The sequence below is a fragment of the Oncorhynchus keta genome, chromosome 4, assembly GCF_023373465.1.
Source record: "Oncorhynchus keta strain PuntledgeMale-10-30-2019 chromosome 4, Oket_V2, whole genome shotgun sequence".
Taxonomy (NCBI): Eukaryota; Metazoa; Chordata; class Actinopteri; order Salmoniformes; family Salmonidae; genus Oncorhynchus; species Oncorhynchus keta.
Window position 1 is genome coordinate 5,404,534 of NC_068424.1, and position 18,292 is coordinate 5,422,825.

At 51.7% G+C, this 18,292-nt stretch overlaps 1 protein-coding gene across 1 annotated transcript in view; it reads right to left on the minus strand.

Annotated features, from left to right (window-relative positions):
* Positions 1 to 2,055: 2,055 nt before the first annotated feature.
* LOC127916423 (uncharacterized) overlaps positions 2,056 to 18,292 on the minus strand; it is a 17,533-nt gene continuing 1,296 nt past the window's right edge. The window contains exons 2-4 of the mRNA XM_052498204.1: positions 4,577 to 4,735; positions 3,568 to 3,635; positions 2,056 to 3,397 (exon numbers count right to left, since the gene is read on the minus strand). Coding sequence (XP_052354164.1) covers positions 2,630 to 3,397; positions 3,568 to 3,635; positions 4,577 to 4,735 — 995 coding nt within the window. The 3' untranslated portion in view covers positions 2,056 to 2,629. The remainder of the gene's footprint in view (positions 3,398 to 3,567; positions 3,636 to 4,576; positions 4,736 to 18,292) is intronic.

Consider the following 18,292-nt stretch of genomic DNA (forward strand, 5'->3'; position numbering starts at 1 on the left):
GTAATGAGAGGTGTTGGGTTTCGCCAGACATAGCGTTTTCCTTGATGGCCAAAAAGCTAATTTTTAGTCTCATCTGACAAGAGTACCTTCTTCCATGTTTGGAGTCTCCCACATTTTTAGGCTCATCTGATCATCATTCCTCCATATGTTTGGAGTCTCCCACATGCCTTTTGGCGAACACCAAACGTGTTTGCTTATTTCTTTCTGTAAGCAATGTTTTTTTCTGGCCACTCTTCCGTAAAGCCCAGCTCTGTGGAGTGTACGGCTTAAAGTGGTCCTATGGACAGATACTCCAATCTCCGCTGTGGAGCTTTTGCAACTCCTTCAGGGTTATCTTTGGTCTCTCTGTTGCCTCTCTGATTAATGCCCTCCTTGCCTGGTGCGTGAGTTTTGGTGGACGGCCCTCTCTTGGCAGGTTTGTGCCAAATTCTTTCAATTTTTTTAATTAACGGATTTAATGGTGCTCTGTGGGATGTTCAAAGTTCTGGATATGATCTGTTCTTCTCTACAACTTTGGCCCTGACCTGTTTGGAGAGCTCCTTGGACTTCATACGTAGAATACGTAGAATGTATGCACACATGACTGTAAGTCGCTTTGGATAAAAGCGTCTGCTAAATGGCATATATTATTATTATTATTTCATGGTGCTGCTTGCTTGATGGTGTTGCAGACTCTGGGGCCTTTCAGAACAGGTGTATATACACTGAGATCATGTGACAGATCATGTGACAATTAGATTGCACACAGGTGGAGATTATTTACATAATCATGTGACTTCTGAAGGTAGTGGTCATGTTCTGACCTTAAATATCTCTGTTTTCTTTATATTTTGGTTGGGTCAGGGTGTGACGAGGGTGGGTATGCTAGTTTTTGTATTGTCTAGGGTTTTTGTATGTCTAGGGGTTTTGTAGGTCTAGGTAATTTGTACGTCTATGGTGGCCTGATATGGTTCCCAATCAGAGGCAGCTGTTTATCGTTGTCTCTGATTGGGGATCATATTTAGGTAGCCATTTTCCCTTTTGTGTTCGTGGGTTCTTGTCTATGTGTAGTTGCCTGTCAGCACTCGTTTTTATAGCGTCACGTGTAATTTTGTTATTTTGGTCAGTTTGTTCAGTGTCCATTCTTATAATAAAGAATGTACGCATACCACGCTGCCCCTTGGTCCGATTTATACGACGAACAGTAAATGGTTGCACCTTATTTAGCAAAGGGGGTGATGAATGAATACACATCACTTTTCTGTTTTTTAAAAATTACAAATTAAAATTATGAATTATTTTCACTTAAAAAAAATAAAAAATAAAAAACAATTATGAATTATTTTCTTCTCCAATTGACACCACTTTTCTTTTTTTTCCTTTTTTTTCTTTTTTTAATAAAATCTTTTCATTTCACTTTTCCAATTTGGACTATTTTGTCTATGTCCATTACATGAAATCCAAATAAAAATCAATTTTAATTGCAGGTTGTAAGGCAACAAAATAGAAAAACGCCAAGGGGGATGAATACTTTTTCAAGGCACTGGAGTTCAGGGACATTTTTAAGAACCAACCATTCAACCAAAAAAACTTCATTATCAGGAGAAAGGCAGAGAAGCCCTCCAGATTCAGAACCAGACAAGCTACAGAGCCACAAAAGGAAAATGACGGAGAGAGAGAGAGAGAGAGAGATGGAGGAAAATTGAGAGACAAATATGTGGGGAGAAAATGGCTACAGGTTAAATAATGCAAACAGATGAATACAATCGAGGATTATCGATCGCAATATTTTCACAAAGGACAGAGTACAGAAGTAACACGGGTCTGCAAACCAAATGGCACCCTGTTCCCTATAAAGTACATTACTTTTGACCATGGCCCTATTTATAGGCAATAGGGTGTAATTTGGGCCCTATTTATAGGCAATAGGGTGTAATTTGGGACGTAAACTTCCGTATTTGTAGAAGCACGTAACATACAAAATACTGAGAAGAATAGAGACAGAAAATAAAGGAACTTTTTAGATAACGACTTAAAGAAAAACCTCCAACACTCAATATAATATTAGGGTTGCAGTCTAACTGTACAATCTACTACATACTGTAATTAACTACCTCTTAGGTTAGGTTAACTATTTAGTTAAAAACCTTACTCTTAGGTTAGGTTAACTATTTATTTAAATGCTGACCATTGCATCTTTGCATTTGGGCGGCAGGTAGCCTAGTGGTTAGAGTGTTGGACTCGTAACCAAAAGTTTGCAAGATTGAATCCCCGTCTGTCGTTCTGCCCCTGAACAAGGCAGTTTACCCACTGTTCCTAGGCCATCATTGTAAAAAAAAAATTTGTTCTTAACTGACTTGCCTAGTTAAATAAAGGACTAGGCAATACATTCTGAACCACAGTTCATTCTCAATTGGTCTCGCATGAGTTTGATTTCATAAATCCATATTTAACTTGGCAGAAACTCCTGGAGAGGAAAGTTTTACAATTCCAATTTAAAGGATGCAGAAATATATTATGAGATCATCCCTTGGTACAAAATGAAAACTTCAAAAAGTAAACGATTGAAACACTAATGAACACTAATGAATATGAGGGGCAGTAAAAGTGTCATTCGTAATGTTCATCACTTGTGAACTTCTGATGTGTTTCACAGCTCCCTTGGTGTGGCTAATGGCTGAATGGGGCGATAGTGGAGGGACAACTGATGGCTGAACGGGGCGATAGTGGAGGGACAACTGATGGCTGAACGGGGTGGTAGTGGAGGGACAACTGATGGCTGAACGGGGTGGTAGTGGAGGGACAACTGATGGCTGAATGGGGTGGTAGTGGAGGGACAACTGATGACTGAACGGGGTGGTAGTGGAGGGACAACTGATGGCTGAATGGGGTGGTAGTGGAGGGACACCTGATGGCTGAATGGGGTGGTAGTGGAGGGACAACTGATGACTGAACGGGGTGGTAGTGGAGGGACAACTGATGGCTGAACGGGGCGGTAGTGGAGGGACAACTGATGGCTGAACGGGGTGGTAGTGGAGGGACAACTGATGGCTGAACGGGGTGGTAGTGGAGGGACAACTGATGGCTGAATGGGGTGGTAGTGGAGGGACAACTGATGACTGAACGGGGTGGTAGTGGAGGGACAACTGATGGCTGAATGGGGTGGTAGTGGAGGGACACCTGATGGCTGAATGGGGTGGTAGTGGAGGGACAACTGATGACTGAACGGGGTGGTAGTGGAGGGACAACTGATGGCTGAATGGGGTGGTAGTGGAGGGATAACTGATGGCTGAACGGGGTGGTAGTGGAGGGACACCTGATGGCTGAATGGGGTGGTAGTGGAGGGATAACTGATGGCTGAATGGGGTGGTAGTGGAGGGATAACTGATGGCTGAACGGGGTGGTAGTGGAGGGACACCTGATGGCTGAACGGGGTGGTAGTGGATGGACAACTGATGGCTGAACGGGGTGGTAGTGGAGGGATAACTGATGGCTGAACGGGGTGGTAGTGGAGGGACAACTGATGGCTGAACGGGGTGGAAGTGGAGGGACAACTGATGGCTGAACGGGGTGGTAGTGGAGGGACACCTGATGGCTGAATGGGGTGGTAGTGGAGGGATAACTGATGGCTGAATGGGGTGGTAGTGGAGGGACAACTGATGGCTGAATGGGGTGGTAGTGGAGGGACAACTGATGGCTGAATGGGGTGGTAGTGGAGGGATAACTGATGGCTGAATGGGGTGGTAGTGGAGGGACAACTGATGGCTGAATGGGGTGGTAGTGGAGGGACACCTGATGGCTGAATGGGGTGGTAGTGGAGGGACAACTGATGGCTGAATGGGGTGGTAGTGGAGGGACAACTGATGGCTGAATGGGGTGGTAGTGGAGGGACACCTGATGGCTGAATGGGGTGGTAGTGGAGGGATAACTGATGGCTGAATGGGGTGGTAGTGGAGGGATGGACAGGGTGGTAGTGGAGGGACAACTGATGGCTGAATGGGGAGGTAGTGGAGGGACAACTGATGGCTGAATGGGGTGGTAGTGGAGGGACACCTGATGGCTGAATGGGGTGGTAGTGGAGGGATAACTGATGGCTGAATGGGGTGGTAGTGGAGGGATGGACAGGGTGGTAGTGGAGGGACAACTGATGGCTGAATGGGGTGGTAGTGGAGGGACAACTGATGGCTGAATGGGGTGGTAGTGGAGGGACACTGATGGCTGAATGGGGTGGTAGTGGAGGGATAACTGATGGCTGAATGGGGTGGTAGTGGAGGGATGGACAGGGTGGTAGTGGAGGGACAACTGATGGCTGAATGGGGTGGTAGTGGAGGGATAACTGATGGCTGAATGGGGTGGTAGTGGAGGGACAACTGATGGCTGAACGGGGTGGTAGTGGAGGGACACCTGATGGCTGAATGGGGTGGTAGTGGAGGGATAACTGATGGCTGAATGGGGTGGTAGTGGAGGGATGGACAGGGTGGTAGTGGAGGGACAACTGATGGCTGAATGGGGTGGTAGTGGAGGGATAACTGATGGCTGAATGGGGTGGTAGTGGAGGGATAACTGATGGCTGAATGGGGTGGTAGTGGAGGGACACCTGATGGCTGAATGGGGTGGTAGTGGAGGGATAACTGATGGCTGAATGGGGTGGTAGTGGAGGGATGGACAGGGTGGTAGTGGAGGGACAACTGATGGCTGAATGGGGAGGTAGTGGAGGGACACCTGATGGCTGAATGGGGAGGTAGTGGAGGGACAACTGAGGATACACAGTAGAGGGAAGAAACTTAAACAATCTAAACGACATTGTACACTCCCTACACACCACGTCCCCACCATGTCTACTCTCTACACACCACGTCCTCAACATGTCCACTCTCTACACACCACGTCCTCAACACGTCCACTCTCTACACATCACGTCCTCAACATGTCCACTCTCTACACACCACGTCCTCACCATGTCCACTCTCTACACACCACGTCCTCACCACGTCCACTCTCTACACACCACGTCCCCACCATGTCCACTCTCTACACACCACGACCTCACCATGTCCACTCTCTACACACCACGTCCTCAACATGTCCACTCTCTACACACCACGTCCTCAACATGTCCACTCTCTACACACCACGTCCTCAACATGTCCACTCTCTACACACCACGACCTCACCATGTCCACTCTCTACACACCACGTCCTCAACATGTCCACTCTCTACACACCACGTCCTCAACACGTCCACTCTCTACACATCACGTCCTCAACATGTCCACTCTCTACACACCACGTCCTCACCATGTCCACTCTCTACACACCACGTCCTCAACACGTCCACTCTCTACACACCACGTCCTCAACACGTCCACTCTCTACACATCACGTCCTCAACATGTCCACTCTCTACACACCACGTCCTCACCATGTCCACTCTCTACACACCACGTCCTCAACACGTCCACTCTCTACACACCACGTCCTCAACATGTCCACTCTCTACACACCACGTCCTCAACATGTCCACTCTCTACACACCACGACCTCACCATGTCCACTCTCTACACACCACGTCCTCAACATGTCCACTCTCTACACACCACGTCCTCAACATGTCCACTCTCTACACACCACGTCCTCAACATGTCCACTCTCTACACACCACGTCCTCACCATGTCCACTCTCTACACACCACGTCCTCAACATGTCCACTCTCTACACACCACGTCCTCAACATGTCCACTCTCTACACACCACGTGGTATGTCCACTCTCTACACACCACGTCCTCAACATGTCCACTCACTACACACCACGTCCTCAACATGTCCACTCTCTACACACCACGTCCTCACCATGTCCACTCTCTACACACCACGTCCCCACCATGTCCACTCTCTACACACCACGACCTCACCATGTCCACTCTCTACACACCACGTCCCCACCATGTCCACTCTCTACACACCACGTCCTCACCATGTCCACTCTCTACACACCACGTCCTCAACATGTCCACTCTCTACACACCACGTCCTCAACATGTCCACTCTCTACACACCACGTCCTCAACATGTCCACTCTCTACACACCACGTCCCCACCATGTCCACTCTCTACACACCACGTCCTCACCATGTCCACTCTCTACACACCACGTCCTCAACATGTCCACTCTCTACACACCACGTCCTCAACATGTCCACTCTCTACACACCACGTCCTCACCATGTCCACTCTCTACACACCACGTCCCCACCATGTCCACTCTCTACACACCACGACCTCACCATGTCCACTCTCTACACACCACATCCTCAACATGTCCACTCTCTACACACCACGTCCTCAACATGTCCACTCTCTACACACCACGTCCTCAACATGTCCACTCTCTACACACCACGACCTCACCATGTCCACTCTCTACACACCACGTCCTCAACATGTCCACTCTCTACACACCACGTCCTCAACATGTCCACTCTCTACACACCACGTCCTCAACATGTCCACTCTCTACACACCACGTCCTCAACATGTCCACTCTCTACACACCACGTCCTCACCATGTCCACTCTCTACACACCACGTCCTCAACATGTCCACTCTCTACACACCACGTCCTCAACATGTCCACTCTCTACACACCACGTCCTCACCATGTCCACTCTCTACACACCACGTCCTCAACATGTCCACTCTCTACACACCACGTCCTCAACATGTCCACTCACACCACGTCCTCAACATGTCCACTCTCTACACACCACGTCCTCACCATGTCCACTCTCTACACACCACGTCCCCACCATGTCCACTCTCTACACACCACGTCCTCAACATGTCCACTCTCTACACACCACGTCCTCAACATGTCCACTCTCTACACACACCACCATGTCCTCACACACCACGTCCCTCACATGTCCACTCTCTACACACCACGTCCTCAACATGTCCACTCTCTACACACCACGTCCCCACCATGTCCACTCTCTACACACCACGTCCTCACCATGTCCACTCTCTACACACCACGTCCTCAACATGTCCACTCTCTACACACCACGTCCTCAACATGTCCACTCTCTACACACCACGTCCTCAACATGTCCACTCTCTACACACCACGTCCCCACCATGTCCACTCTCTACACACCACGTCCTCACCATGTCCACTCTCTACACACCACGTCCTCAACATGTCCACTCTCTACACACCACGACCTCACCATGTCCACTCTCTACACACCACGTCCTCAACATGTCCACTCTCTACACACCACGTCCTCAACATGTCCACTCTCTACACACCACGTCCTCACCATGTCCACTCTCTACACACCACGTCCTCAACATGTCCACTCTCTACACACCACGTCCTCAACATGTCCACTCTCTACACACCACGTCCTCACCATGTCCACTCTCTACACACCACGTCCTCAACATGTCCACTCTCTACACACCACGTCCCCACCATGTCCACTCTCTACACACCACGTCCTCACCATGTCCACTCTCTACACACCACGTCCTCAACATGTCCACTCTCTACACACCACGTCCTCAACATGTCCACTCTCTACACACCACGTCCTCAACATGTCCACTCTCTACACACCACGTCCTCAACATGTCCACTCTCTACACACCACGTCCTCACCATGTCCACTCTCTACACACCACGTCCTCAACATGTCCACTCTCTACACATCACGTCCTCAACATGTCCACTCTCTACACACCACGTCCTCACCATGTCCACTCTCTACACACCACGTCCTCAACATGTCCACTCTCTACACATCACGTCCTCAACATGTCCACTCTCTACACACCACGTCCTCACCATGTCCACTCTCTACACACCACGTCCTCAACATGTCCACTCTCTACACACCACGTCCTCAACATGTCCACTCTCTACACACCACGACCTCACCATGTCCACTCTCTACACACCACGTCCTCAAACTGTCCACTCTCTACACACCACGTCCCCACCATGTCTACTCTCTACACACCACGACCTCAACATGTCCACTCTCTACACACCACGACCTCACCATGTCCACTCTCTACACACCACGACCTCACCATGTCTACTCTCTACACACCACGTCCCCACCATGTCCACTCTCTACACACCACGTCCCCACCATGTCTACTCTCTACACACCACGACCTCAACATGTCCACTCTCTACACATCACGTCCTCACCATGTCCACTCTCTACACACCACGTCCTCAACATGTCCACTCTCTACACACCACGTCCTCAACATGTCCACTCTCTACACACCACGTCCTCAACATGTCCACTCTCTACACACCACGTCCTCAAACTGTCCACTCTCTACACACCACGTCCTCAACATGTCCACTCTCTACACACCACGTCCCCACCATGTCTACTCCCTACACACCACGTCCTCACCATGTCCACTCTCTACACACCACGTCCCCACCATGTCCACTCTCTACACACCACGTCCTCACCATGTCTACTCTCTACACACCACGTCCTCACCATGTCCACTCTCTACACACCACGTCCCCACCATGTCTACTCTCTACACACCACGTCCTCAACATGTCCACTCTCTACACACCACGTCCCCACCATGTCTACTCCCTACACACCACGTCCTCAACATGTCCACTCTCTACACACCACGTCCTCAACATGTCCACTCTCTACACACCACGTCCCCACCATGTCCACTCTCTACACACCACGTCCCCACCATGTCCACTCTCTACACACCACGTCCCCACCACGTCTACTCTCTACACACCACGTCCCCACCATGTCCACTCTCTACACACCACGTCCTCAACATGTCCACTCTCTACACACCACGTCCCCACCATGTCTACTCCCTACACACCACGTCCTCACCATGTCCACTCTCTACACACCACGTCCTCACCATGTCCACTCTCTACACACCACGTCCTCACCATGTCCACTCTCTACACACCACGTCCTCAACATGTCCACTCTCTACACACCACGTCCTCACCATGTCTACTCCCTACACACCACGTCCCCACCATGTCCACTCTCTACACACCACGTCCCCACCATGTCCACTCTCTACACACCACGTCCTCACCATGTCCACTCTCTACACACCACGTCCTCAACATGTCCACTCTCTACACACCACGTCCTCACCATGTCTACTCCCTACACACCACGTCCCCACCATGTCCACTCTCTACACACCACGTCCTCACCATGTCCACTCTCTACACACCACGTCCTCAACATGTCCACTCTCTACACACCACGTCCCCACCATGTCCACTCTCTACACACCACGTCCTCACCATGTCCACTCTCTACACACCACGTTCCCACCATGTCTACTCTCTACACACCACGGCCTCAACATGTCTACTCTCTACACACCACGTCCTCAACATGTCCACTCTCTACACACCACGTCCACAACATGTCCACTCTCTACACACCACGTCCTCACCATGTCCACTCTCTACACACCACGTCCTCAACATGTCCACTCTCTACACACCACGTCCTCAACATGTCCACTCTCTACACACCACGTCCTCAACATGTCCACTCTCTACACACCACGTCCTCACCATGTCTACTCCCTACACACCACGTCCCCACCATGTCCACTCTCTACACACCACGTCCTCACCATGTCCACTCTCTACACACCACGTCCTCAACATGTCCACTCTCTACACACCACGTCCTCAACATGTCCACTCTCTACACACCACGTCCTCACCATGTCCACTGGAGGCTAAATTAAAGAGCAGGTCTTATTTTATTAAAACTAACACACTGAATCACAGTGGCAGCACCGTCATTAGGCCAGCACCAGCCACATACTGTTTAAAATACCAACTGCATTAGGTGTGTGTGTGTGTGTGTGTGTGTGTGTGTGTGTGTGTGTGTGTGTGTGTGTGTGTGTGTGTGTGTGTGTGTGTGTGTGTGTGTGTGTGTGTGTGTGTGTGTGTGTGTGTGTGTGTGTGTGTGTGTGTGTGTGTGTGTGTGTGTGTGTGTGTGTGTGTGTGTGTGTGTGTGTGTGTGTGTGTGTGTGTGTCTCTGACTAGGTGTGTGTGTGTGTGTGTGTGTGTGTGTGTGTGTGTGTGTGTGTGTGTGTGTGTGTGTGTGTGTGTGTGTGTGTGTGTGTGTGTGTGTGTGTGTGTGTGTGTGTGTGTGTTGTTTGTGTGTGTGTGTGTGTAATGAAGCGGCCACTTTAGTTTCATTTCTAATAAATTATTCCCAGCAGTGTGTTATAGATCCAAGCTGGGGTGATGGTGAGGGCACCCATTTCTAATGCCAATGTTGTGTAACCTGTGAGCACTCTGGCACAGCCCTACGAACACATACACACACACACACACACACACACACACACACACACACACACACACACACACACACACACACACACACACACACACACACACACACACACACACACACACACACACACACACACACACACACACACACACACACACACACAATCCCACCTACCACTGATCACTCTGTTCTTACTTTAAACCCACTGGCTACTCCTAGAGAGTATTGATGATATAGCCTAACCATTTTCTCCTTCTCTCCTTCTATTACTCTACTCCGTCTCCATTGTCTCTCAATTTTCCTCCGTCCGTCCGTCCGTCCGTCCGTCCGTCCGTCCGTCCGTCCGTCCGTCCGTCCGTCTGTCTGTCTGTCTGTCTGTCTGTCTGTCTGTCTCTCTGAGTGTGTACGGTCTGTGTACTGCATCCCAAATGGCACCTCTTCCCTATTTAGTGCACAACTTTTAACCAGAGCCCTACGAGCCCTATTCAGAAGTAGTGCACTATATCGGGAATAGAGTGCCATTTGAGATTTAGGCCGCCCTGTTCAAGGTGTGGTCTGCATGTGACAGGTAGAGAGGTGTGCTTGATTAGCATAATTACTCTATACCCCCTAGTCAGTCAGCCCGTCAGCCAATCAGCCAGTCAGCCCGTCAGCCGGTCAGCCAGCAGGTCAGGCAGCCAGTCAGCCAATCAGCCACACAGCCAGTCAGTTAGTCAGCCAGTCAGTTAGTCAGTTAGTCAGCCAGTCAGTTAGTCAGCCAGTCAGTTAGTCAGTTAGTCAGCCAGCCAGTCAGTTAGTCAGCCAGTCAGTTAGTCAGCCAGGCAGTTAGTCAGCCAGTCAGTTAGTCAGTTAGTCAGTCAGCCAGCCAGCCAGCCAGCCAGTCAGTTAGTCAGCCAGTCATTTATTTAGTCAGCCAGCCAGCCAGCCAGTCAGTAAGTTAGTCAGCCAGCCAGCCAGCCAGTCAGTTAGTCAGTCAGTCAGCCAGCCAGCCAGTCAATCATTAAGTCAGCCAGCCAGCCAGCCAATCAGTCAGTCAGTAAGTCAGCCAGTCAGTCAGTAAGTCCGTCAATCAGCCAGTTAGTCAGGTAGCCAGTCAGCCAGTTAGTCAGCCAGCCAGATAGCCAGTCAGCCAGTCAGTCAGCCAGTAAGTCAGTCAGCCAGTCAGTTAGTCAGTCAGTTAGTCAGCCAGTCAGCCAGCCAGCCAGCCAGCCAGTCAGTTAGTCAGCCAGTTAGTCAGCCAGTCAGCCAGCCAGCCAGTCAGTCAGTTAGTCAGTCAGTCAGCCAGTCAGCCAGTCAGTTAGTCAGCCAGTCAGTCAGCCAGCCAGCCAATCAGTCAGCCAGCCAGATAGCCAGTCAGCCAGTAAGTCAGTCAGCTAGTCAGTTAATCAGTCAGTTAGTCAGCCAGTTAGTCAGCCAGTCAGCCAGCCAGCCAGTCAGTTAGTCAGTCAGTCAGTCAGCCAGTCAGTTAGTCAGCCAGTCAGTCAGCCAGCCAGCCAATCAGTCAGCCAGCCAGATAGCCAGTCAGCCAGTAAGTCAGTCAGCTAGTCACTTAATCAGTCAGTTAGTCAGCCAGTCAGCCAGCCAGCCAGTCAGTTAGTCAGTCAGTCAGTCAGCCAGTCAGTTAGTCAGCCAGTCAGTCAGCCAGTCAGATAGTCAGTTAGTCAGACAGACAGCCAGCCAATCAGTTAGTCAGCCAGCCAGTCAGTTCGTTAGCCTGCCAGCCAGCCAGATAGCCAGTCAGCCAGTCAGTAAGTTAGTCAGCCAGCCAGCCAGCCAGTCAGTTAGTCAGTCAGCCAGCCAGCCAGCCAGCCAGCCAGCCAGCCAGTCAATCATTAAGTCAGCCAGCCAGCCAGCCAATCAGTCAGTCAGTAATTCAGCCAGTCAGTCAGTCAGTCCGTCAATCAGCCAGTCAGTCAGGTAGCCAGTCAGCCAGTCAGCCAGTTAGTCAGCCAGCCAGATATCCAGTCAGTCAGTCAGTCAGTTAGTCAGCCAGTCAGCCAGCCAGCCAGCCAGCCAGCCAGCCAGCCAGCCAGTCAGTTAGTCAGCCAGTTAGTCAGCCAGTCAGCCAGCCAGCCAGTCAGTTAGTCAGTCAGTCAGTCAGCCAGTCAGTTAGTCAGCCAGTCAGTCAGCCAGTCAGATAGTCAGTTAGTCAGACAGACAGCCAGCCAATCAGTTAGTCAGCCAGCCAGTCAGTTCGTTAGCCTGCCAGCCAGCCAGATAGCCAGTCAGTAAGTTAGTCAGCCAGCCAGCCAGCCAGTCAGTTAGTCAGTCAGTCAGCCAGCCAGCCAGCCAGTCAATCATTAAGTCAGCCAGCCAGCCAGCCAATCAGTCAGTCAGTAATTCAGCCAGTCAGTCAGTCAGTCAGTCCGTCAATCAGCCAGTCAGTCAGGTAGCCAGTCAGCCAGTCAGCCAGTTAGTCAGCCAGCCAGATAGCCAGTCAGCCCGTCAGTCAGCCAGTACGTCAGTCAGCCAGTCAGTTAGTCAGTCAGTTAGTCAGCCAGTCAGCCAGCCAGCCAGCCAGCCAGCCAGCCAGCCAGTTAGTCAGTCAGTCAGTCAGCCAGTCAGTTAGTCAGCCAGTCAGTCAGCCAGCCAGCCAATCAGTCAGCCAGCCAGATAGCCAGTCAGCCAGTAAGTCAGTCAGCTAGTCAGTTAATCAGTCAGTTAGTCAGCCAGTCAGCCAGCCAGCCAGTCAGTTAGTCAGTCAGTCAGTCAGTCAGCCAGTCAGTTAGTCAGCCAGTCAGTCAGCCAGTCAGATAGTCAGACAGACAGCCAGCCAATCAGTTACTCCGCCAGCCAGTCAGTTCGTTAGCCTGCCAGCCAGCCAGATAGCCAGTCAGCCAGTAAGTCAGTCAGCCAGTCAGTTAGTCAGCCAGTCAGTTAGTCAGCCAGTCAGTTAGTCAGTTAGTCAGCCAGCCAGCCAGCCAGCCAGTCAGTTAGTCAGCCAGCCAGCCAGTCAGTTAGTCAGTCAGTCCGCCAATCAGTCAGTCAGGTAGCCAGTCAGCCAGCCAGTCAGTTAGTCAGCCAGCCAGTCAGTCAGTCAGTTAGTCAGCCAGGCAGTCAGTCAGTCAGTCAGTCAGTCAGCCAGCCAGCCAGTCAGTTAGTCAGTTGGTCAGCCAGCCAGCCAGTCAGCCAGCCAGTCAGTCAGTTGGTCAGCCAACCAGTCACTCAATTAGTCAGCCAGCCAGCCAATCAGTCAGTCAGTAAGTCAGCCAATCAGTCAGTCAGTCCGCCAATCAGTCAGTCAGGTAGCCAGTCAGCCAGCCAGTCAGTTAGTCAGCCAGCCAGTCAGTCAGTCAGTCAGTCAGTCAGCCAGCCAGCCAGTCAGTTAGTCAATCAGCCAGCCAGTCAGTTAGTCAGCCAGCCAGTCAGTTAGTCATCCAGCCAGCCAGTCAGTTAGTCAGTCAGTTGGTCAGGCAGCCAGTCAGTCAGTTGGTCAGCCAGCCAGTCAGTCAGTTAGTCAGCCAGCCAGTCAGTCAATTAGTCAGCCAGCCAGTCAGTCAGTTAGCCAGTTATCAGCCAGCCAGCCAGTAAATTAGTCATCCAGCCAGTTAGTCAGTTAATCAGTTAGTCAGCCAGCCAGTCAGCAATTAGTCAGCCAGCCAGCCAGTCAGTCAGTCAGTTGGTCAGCCAGCCAGCCAGTCAGCCAGCCAGTCAGTCAGCCAGTCAGTCACTCAGTCAGCCAGCCAGCCAGCCAATCAGTTACAGCCAATCAGCCAGCCAGTCAGTCAGTTAGCCTCAGCCAGCCAGCCAGATAGCCAGTCAGCCAGTAAGTCAGTCAGCCAGTCAGTTAGTCAGCCAGCCAGTCAGTTAGTCAGCCAGTCAGTTAGTCAGTTAGTCAGCCAGCCAGCCAGCCAGTCAGTCAGTTGGTCAGCCAGCCAGCCAGTCAGTTAGTCAGCCAGCCAGTCAGTCAGTCAGTCAGCCAGCCAGTCAGCCAGTTAGTCAGTTAGTCAGCCAGCCAGTCAGTAAATTAGTCAGTCCAGCCAGTTAGTCAGTTAGTCAGTCAGCCAGCCAGTCAGTCAATTAGTCAGCCAGCCAGCCAGTCAGTCAGTCAGTTGGTCAGCCAGTCAGTCAGTTGGTCAGCCAACCAGTCACTCAATTAGTCAGCCAGCCAGCCAATCAGTCAGTCAGTAAGTCAGCCAATCAGTCAGTCAGTCCGCCAATCAGTCAGTCAGGTAGTCAGTCAGCCAGCCAGTCAGTTAGTCAGCCAGCCAGTCAGTCAGTCAGTCAGTCAGCCAGCCAGCCAGTCAGTTAGTCAATCAGCCAGCCAGTCAGTTAGTCAGCCAGCCAGTCAGTTAGTCATCCAGCCAGCCAGTCAGTTTAGTCAGCCAGTTGGTCAGGCAGCCAGTCAGTCAGTTGGTCAGCCAGCCAGTCAGTCAGTTAGTCAGCCAGCCAGTCAGTCAATTAGTCAGCCAGCCAGTCAGTCAGTTAGTCAGTTAGTCAGCCAGCCAGTCAGTAAATTAGTCATCCAGCCAGTTAGTCAGTTAGTCAGTTAGTCAGCCAGCCAGTCAGTCAATTAGTCAGCCAGCCAGCCAGTCAGTCAGTCAGTTGGTCAGCCAGCCAGCCAGTCAGCCAGCCAGTCAGTCAGTTGGTCAGCCAGCCAGTCACTCAATTAGTCAGCCAGCCAGCCAGTCAGTCAGTCAGCCAATCAGCCACACAGCCAGTCAGTTAGTCAGCCAGTCAGTTAGTCAGTTAGTCAGCCAGTCAGTTAGTCAGCCAGCCAGCCAGTCAATTAGTCAGCCAGTCAGTTAGTCAGCCAGTCAGTTAGTCAGCCAGCCAGTCAGTCAGTCAGTCAGCCAGCCAGCCAGTCAGTTAGTCAGTTGGTCAGCCAGCCAGCCAGTCAGCCAGCCAGTCAGTCAGTTGGTCAGCCAACCAGTCACTCAATTAGTCAGCCAGCCAGCCAATCAGTCAGTTAGTCAAGCCAGCCAATCAGTCAGTCAGTTTAGTCAGCCAGCCAGTCAGTTAGTCAGTTAGCCAGCCAGTCAGTCAGTAGTCAGCCAGCCAGCCAGTCAGTCATTAGTCAGCCAGCCAGTCAGTTTAGTCAGCCAGCCAATCAGTCAGTCAGCCAGCCAGTCAGTCAGTTAGTCAGTCAGCCAGCCAGTCAGTCAGTTAGTCATCCAGCCAGTTGTCAGTTAGTCAGCCAGCCAGCCAGTCAGCCAGCCAGCCAGTCAGTTAGTCAGCCAGCCAGTCAGCCAGCCAGTTCAGTCAGCCAGCCAGTCAGTCAGTCAGCCAGCCAGAGTCAGTCAGTCAGCCAGTCAGTCAGTCAGCCAGCCAGCCAGCAGTCAGTCAGTCAGTTAGTCAGCCAGTCAGCCAGCCAGCCAGTCAGTTAGTCAGTCAGTCAGTCAGTCAGCCAGCCAGTTAGTCAGCCAGTCAGTCAGCCAGCCAGTCAGATAGTCAGACAGACAGCCAGCCAAGCCAGTTAGTCAGCCAGCCAGTCAGTCAGTTAGCCAGCCAGCCAGCCAGTCAGTCAGTCAGTTAGTCAGCCAGCCAGCCAGTCAGCCAGCCAGCCAGCCAGTCAGTTAGTCAGCCAGCCAGTCAGTTAGTCAGCCAGCCAGTCAGTCAGTTAGTCAGCCAGCCAGCCAGCCAGTCAGTCAGTTAGTCATCCAGCCAGCCAGTCAGTTAGTCAGTCAGCCAGCCAGTCAGTCAGTCAGGTAGCCAGTCAGCCAGCCAGTCAGTTAGACAGTCAGTTGGTCAGCCAGCCAGTCACTCAGTTAGTCAGCCAGCCAGCCAGCCAGCCAGTCAGTCAGTTAGTCAGCCAGCCAGCCAGCCAGCCAGTCAGTTGGTCAGCCAGCCAGCCAGTCAGCCAGCCAGCCAGTCAGTCAGTTGGTCAGCCAACCAGTCAGTCAGCCAGTCAGCCAGCCAGTCCAATCAGCCAGTCAGTTAGTCATCCAATCAGCCAGTCAGTCCGCCAATCAGTCAGTCAGGTAGCCAGTCAGCCAGCCAGTCAGTTAGTCAGCCAGCCAGTCAGTCAGTCAGTCAGTCAGCCAGCCAGCCAGTCAGTTAGTCAATCAGCCAGCCAGTCAGTTAGTCAGCCAGCCAGTCAGTTAGTCATCCAGCCAGCCAGTCAGTTAGTCAGTCAGTTGGTCAGGCAGCCAGTCAGTCAGTTGGTCAGCCAGCCAGTCAGTCAGTTAGTCAGCCAGCCAGTCAGTCAATTAGTCAGCCAGCCAGTCAGTCAGTTAGTCAGTTAGTCAGCCAGCCAGTCAGTAAATTAGTCATCCAGCCAGTTAGTCAGTTAGTCAGTTAGTCAGCCAGCCAGTCAGTCAATTAGTCAGCCAGCCAGCCAGTCAGTCAGTCAGTTGGTCAGCCAGCCAGCCAGTCAGCCAGCCAGTCAGTCAGTTGGTCAGCCAACCAGTCACTCAATTAGTCAGCCAGCCAGCCAGTCAGTCAGTCAGTAAGTCAGCCAATCAGTCAGTCAGTCCGCCAATCATTCAGTCAGGTAGCCAGTCAGCCAGCCAGTCAGTTAGTCAGCCAGCCAGTCAGTCAGTCAGTTAGTCAGCCAGCCAGCCAGTCAGTCAGTCAGTCAGCCAGCCAGCCAGTCAGTTAGTCAGTTGGTCAGCCAGCCAGCCAGTCAGCCAGCCAGTCAGTCAGTTGGTCAGCCAACCAGTCACTCAATTAGTCAGCCAGCCAGCCAATCAGTCAGTCAGTAAGTCAGCCAATCAGTCAGTCAGTCCGCCAATCAGTCAGTCAGGTAGCCAGTCAGCCAGCCAGTCAGTTAGTCAGCCAGCCAGTCAGTCAGTCAGTTAGTCAGCCAGCCAGTCAGTCATTCAGTCAGTCAGTCAGTCAGCCAGCCAGCCAGTCAGTTAGTCAATCAGCCAGCCAGTCAGTTAGTCAGCCAGCCAGTCAGTTAGTCATCCAGCCAGCCAGTCAGTCAGTCAGTTAGTCAGCCAGCCAGTCAGTTAGTCAGTCAGTTGGTCAGGCAGCCAGTCAGTCAGTTGGTCAGCCAGCCAGTCAGTCAGTTAGTCAGCCAGCCAGTCAGTCAGTTAGTCAGCCAGCCAGCCAGCCAGTCAGTCAGTTAGTCATCCATCCAGCCAGTCAGTTAGTCATCCAGCCAGCCAGTCAGTTAGTCAGTTAGTCAGCCAGCCAGTCAGTCAATTAGTCATCCAGCCAGTTAGTCAGTTAGTCAGTTAGTCAGCCAGCCAGTCAGTCAATTAGTCAGCCAGCCAGCCAGTCAGTCAGTCAGTTGGTCAGCCAGCCAGCCAGTCAGCCAGCCAGTCAGTCAGTTGGTCAGCCAACCAGTCACTCAATTAGTCAGCCAGCCAGCCAGTCAGTCAATTAGTCAGCCAGCCAGCCAATCAGTCAGTCAGTCAGTTAGTCAGCCAGCCAGTCAGTTAGTCATCCAGCCAGCCAGTCAGTCAGTTGGTCAGCCAGCCAGTCAGTCAGTTGGTCAGCCAGCCAGTCAGTTAGTCAGCCAGCCAATCAGTCAATTAGTCAGCCAGCCAGTCAGTCAGTTAGTCAGTTAGTCAGCCAGCCAGTCAGTCAATTAATCATCCAGCCAGTTAGTCAGTTAGTCAGTTAGTCAGCCAGCCAGTCAGTCGATTAGTCAGCCAGCCAGCCAGTCAGTCAGTCAGTTGGTCAGCCAGCCAGCCAGTCAGCCAGCCAGTCAGTCAGTTGGTCAGCCAGCCAGCCAGTCAGTCAATTAGTCAGCCAGCCAGCCAGTCAGTCAATTAGTCATCCAGCCAGTCACTCAATTAGCCAGCCAGCCAGCCAGCCAGCCAGCCAATCAGTCAGTTAGTCATCCAGCCAGCCAGTCAGTTAGTCATCCAGCCAGCCAGTCAGTCAGTCAGTCAGTCAGTTAGTCAGCCAGCCAGTCAGTTAGACAGTCAGTTGGTCAGCCAGCCAGTCACTCAATTAGTCAGTCAGCCAGCCAGCCAGCCAGCCAGCCAGTCAGTCAGTCAGTCAGTCAGTCAGTTAGTCAGCCAGCCAGCCAGCCAGCCAGTCAGTCAGTCAGCCAGCCAGCCA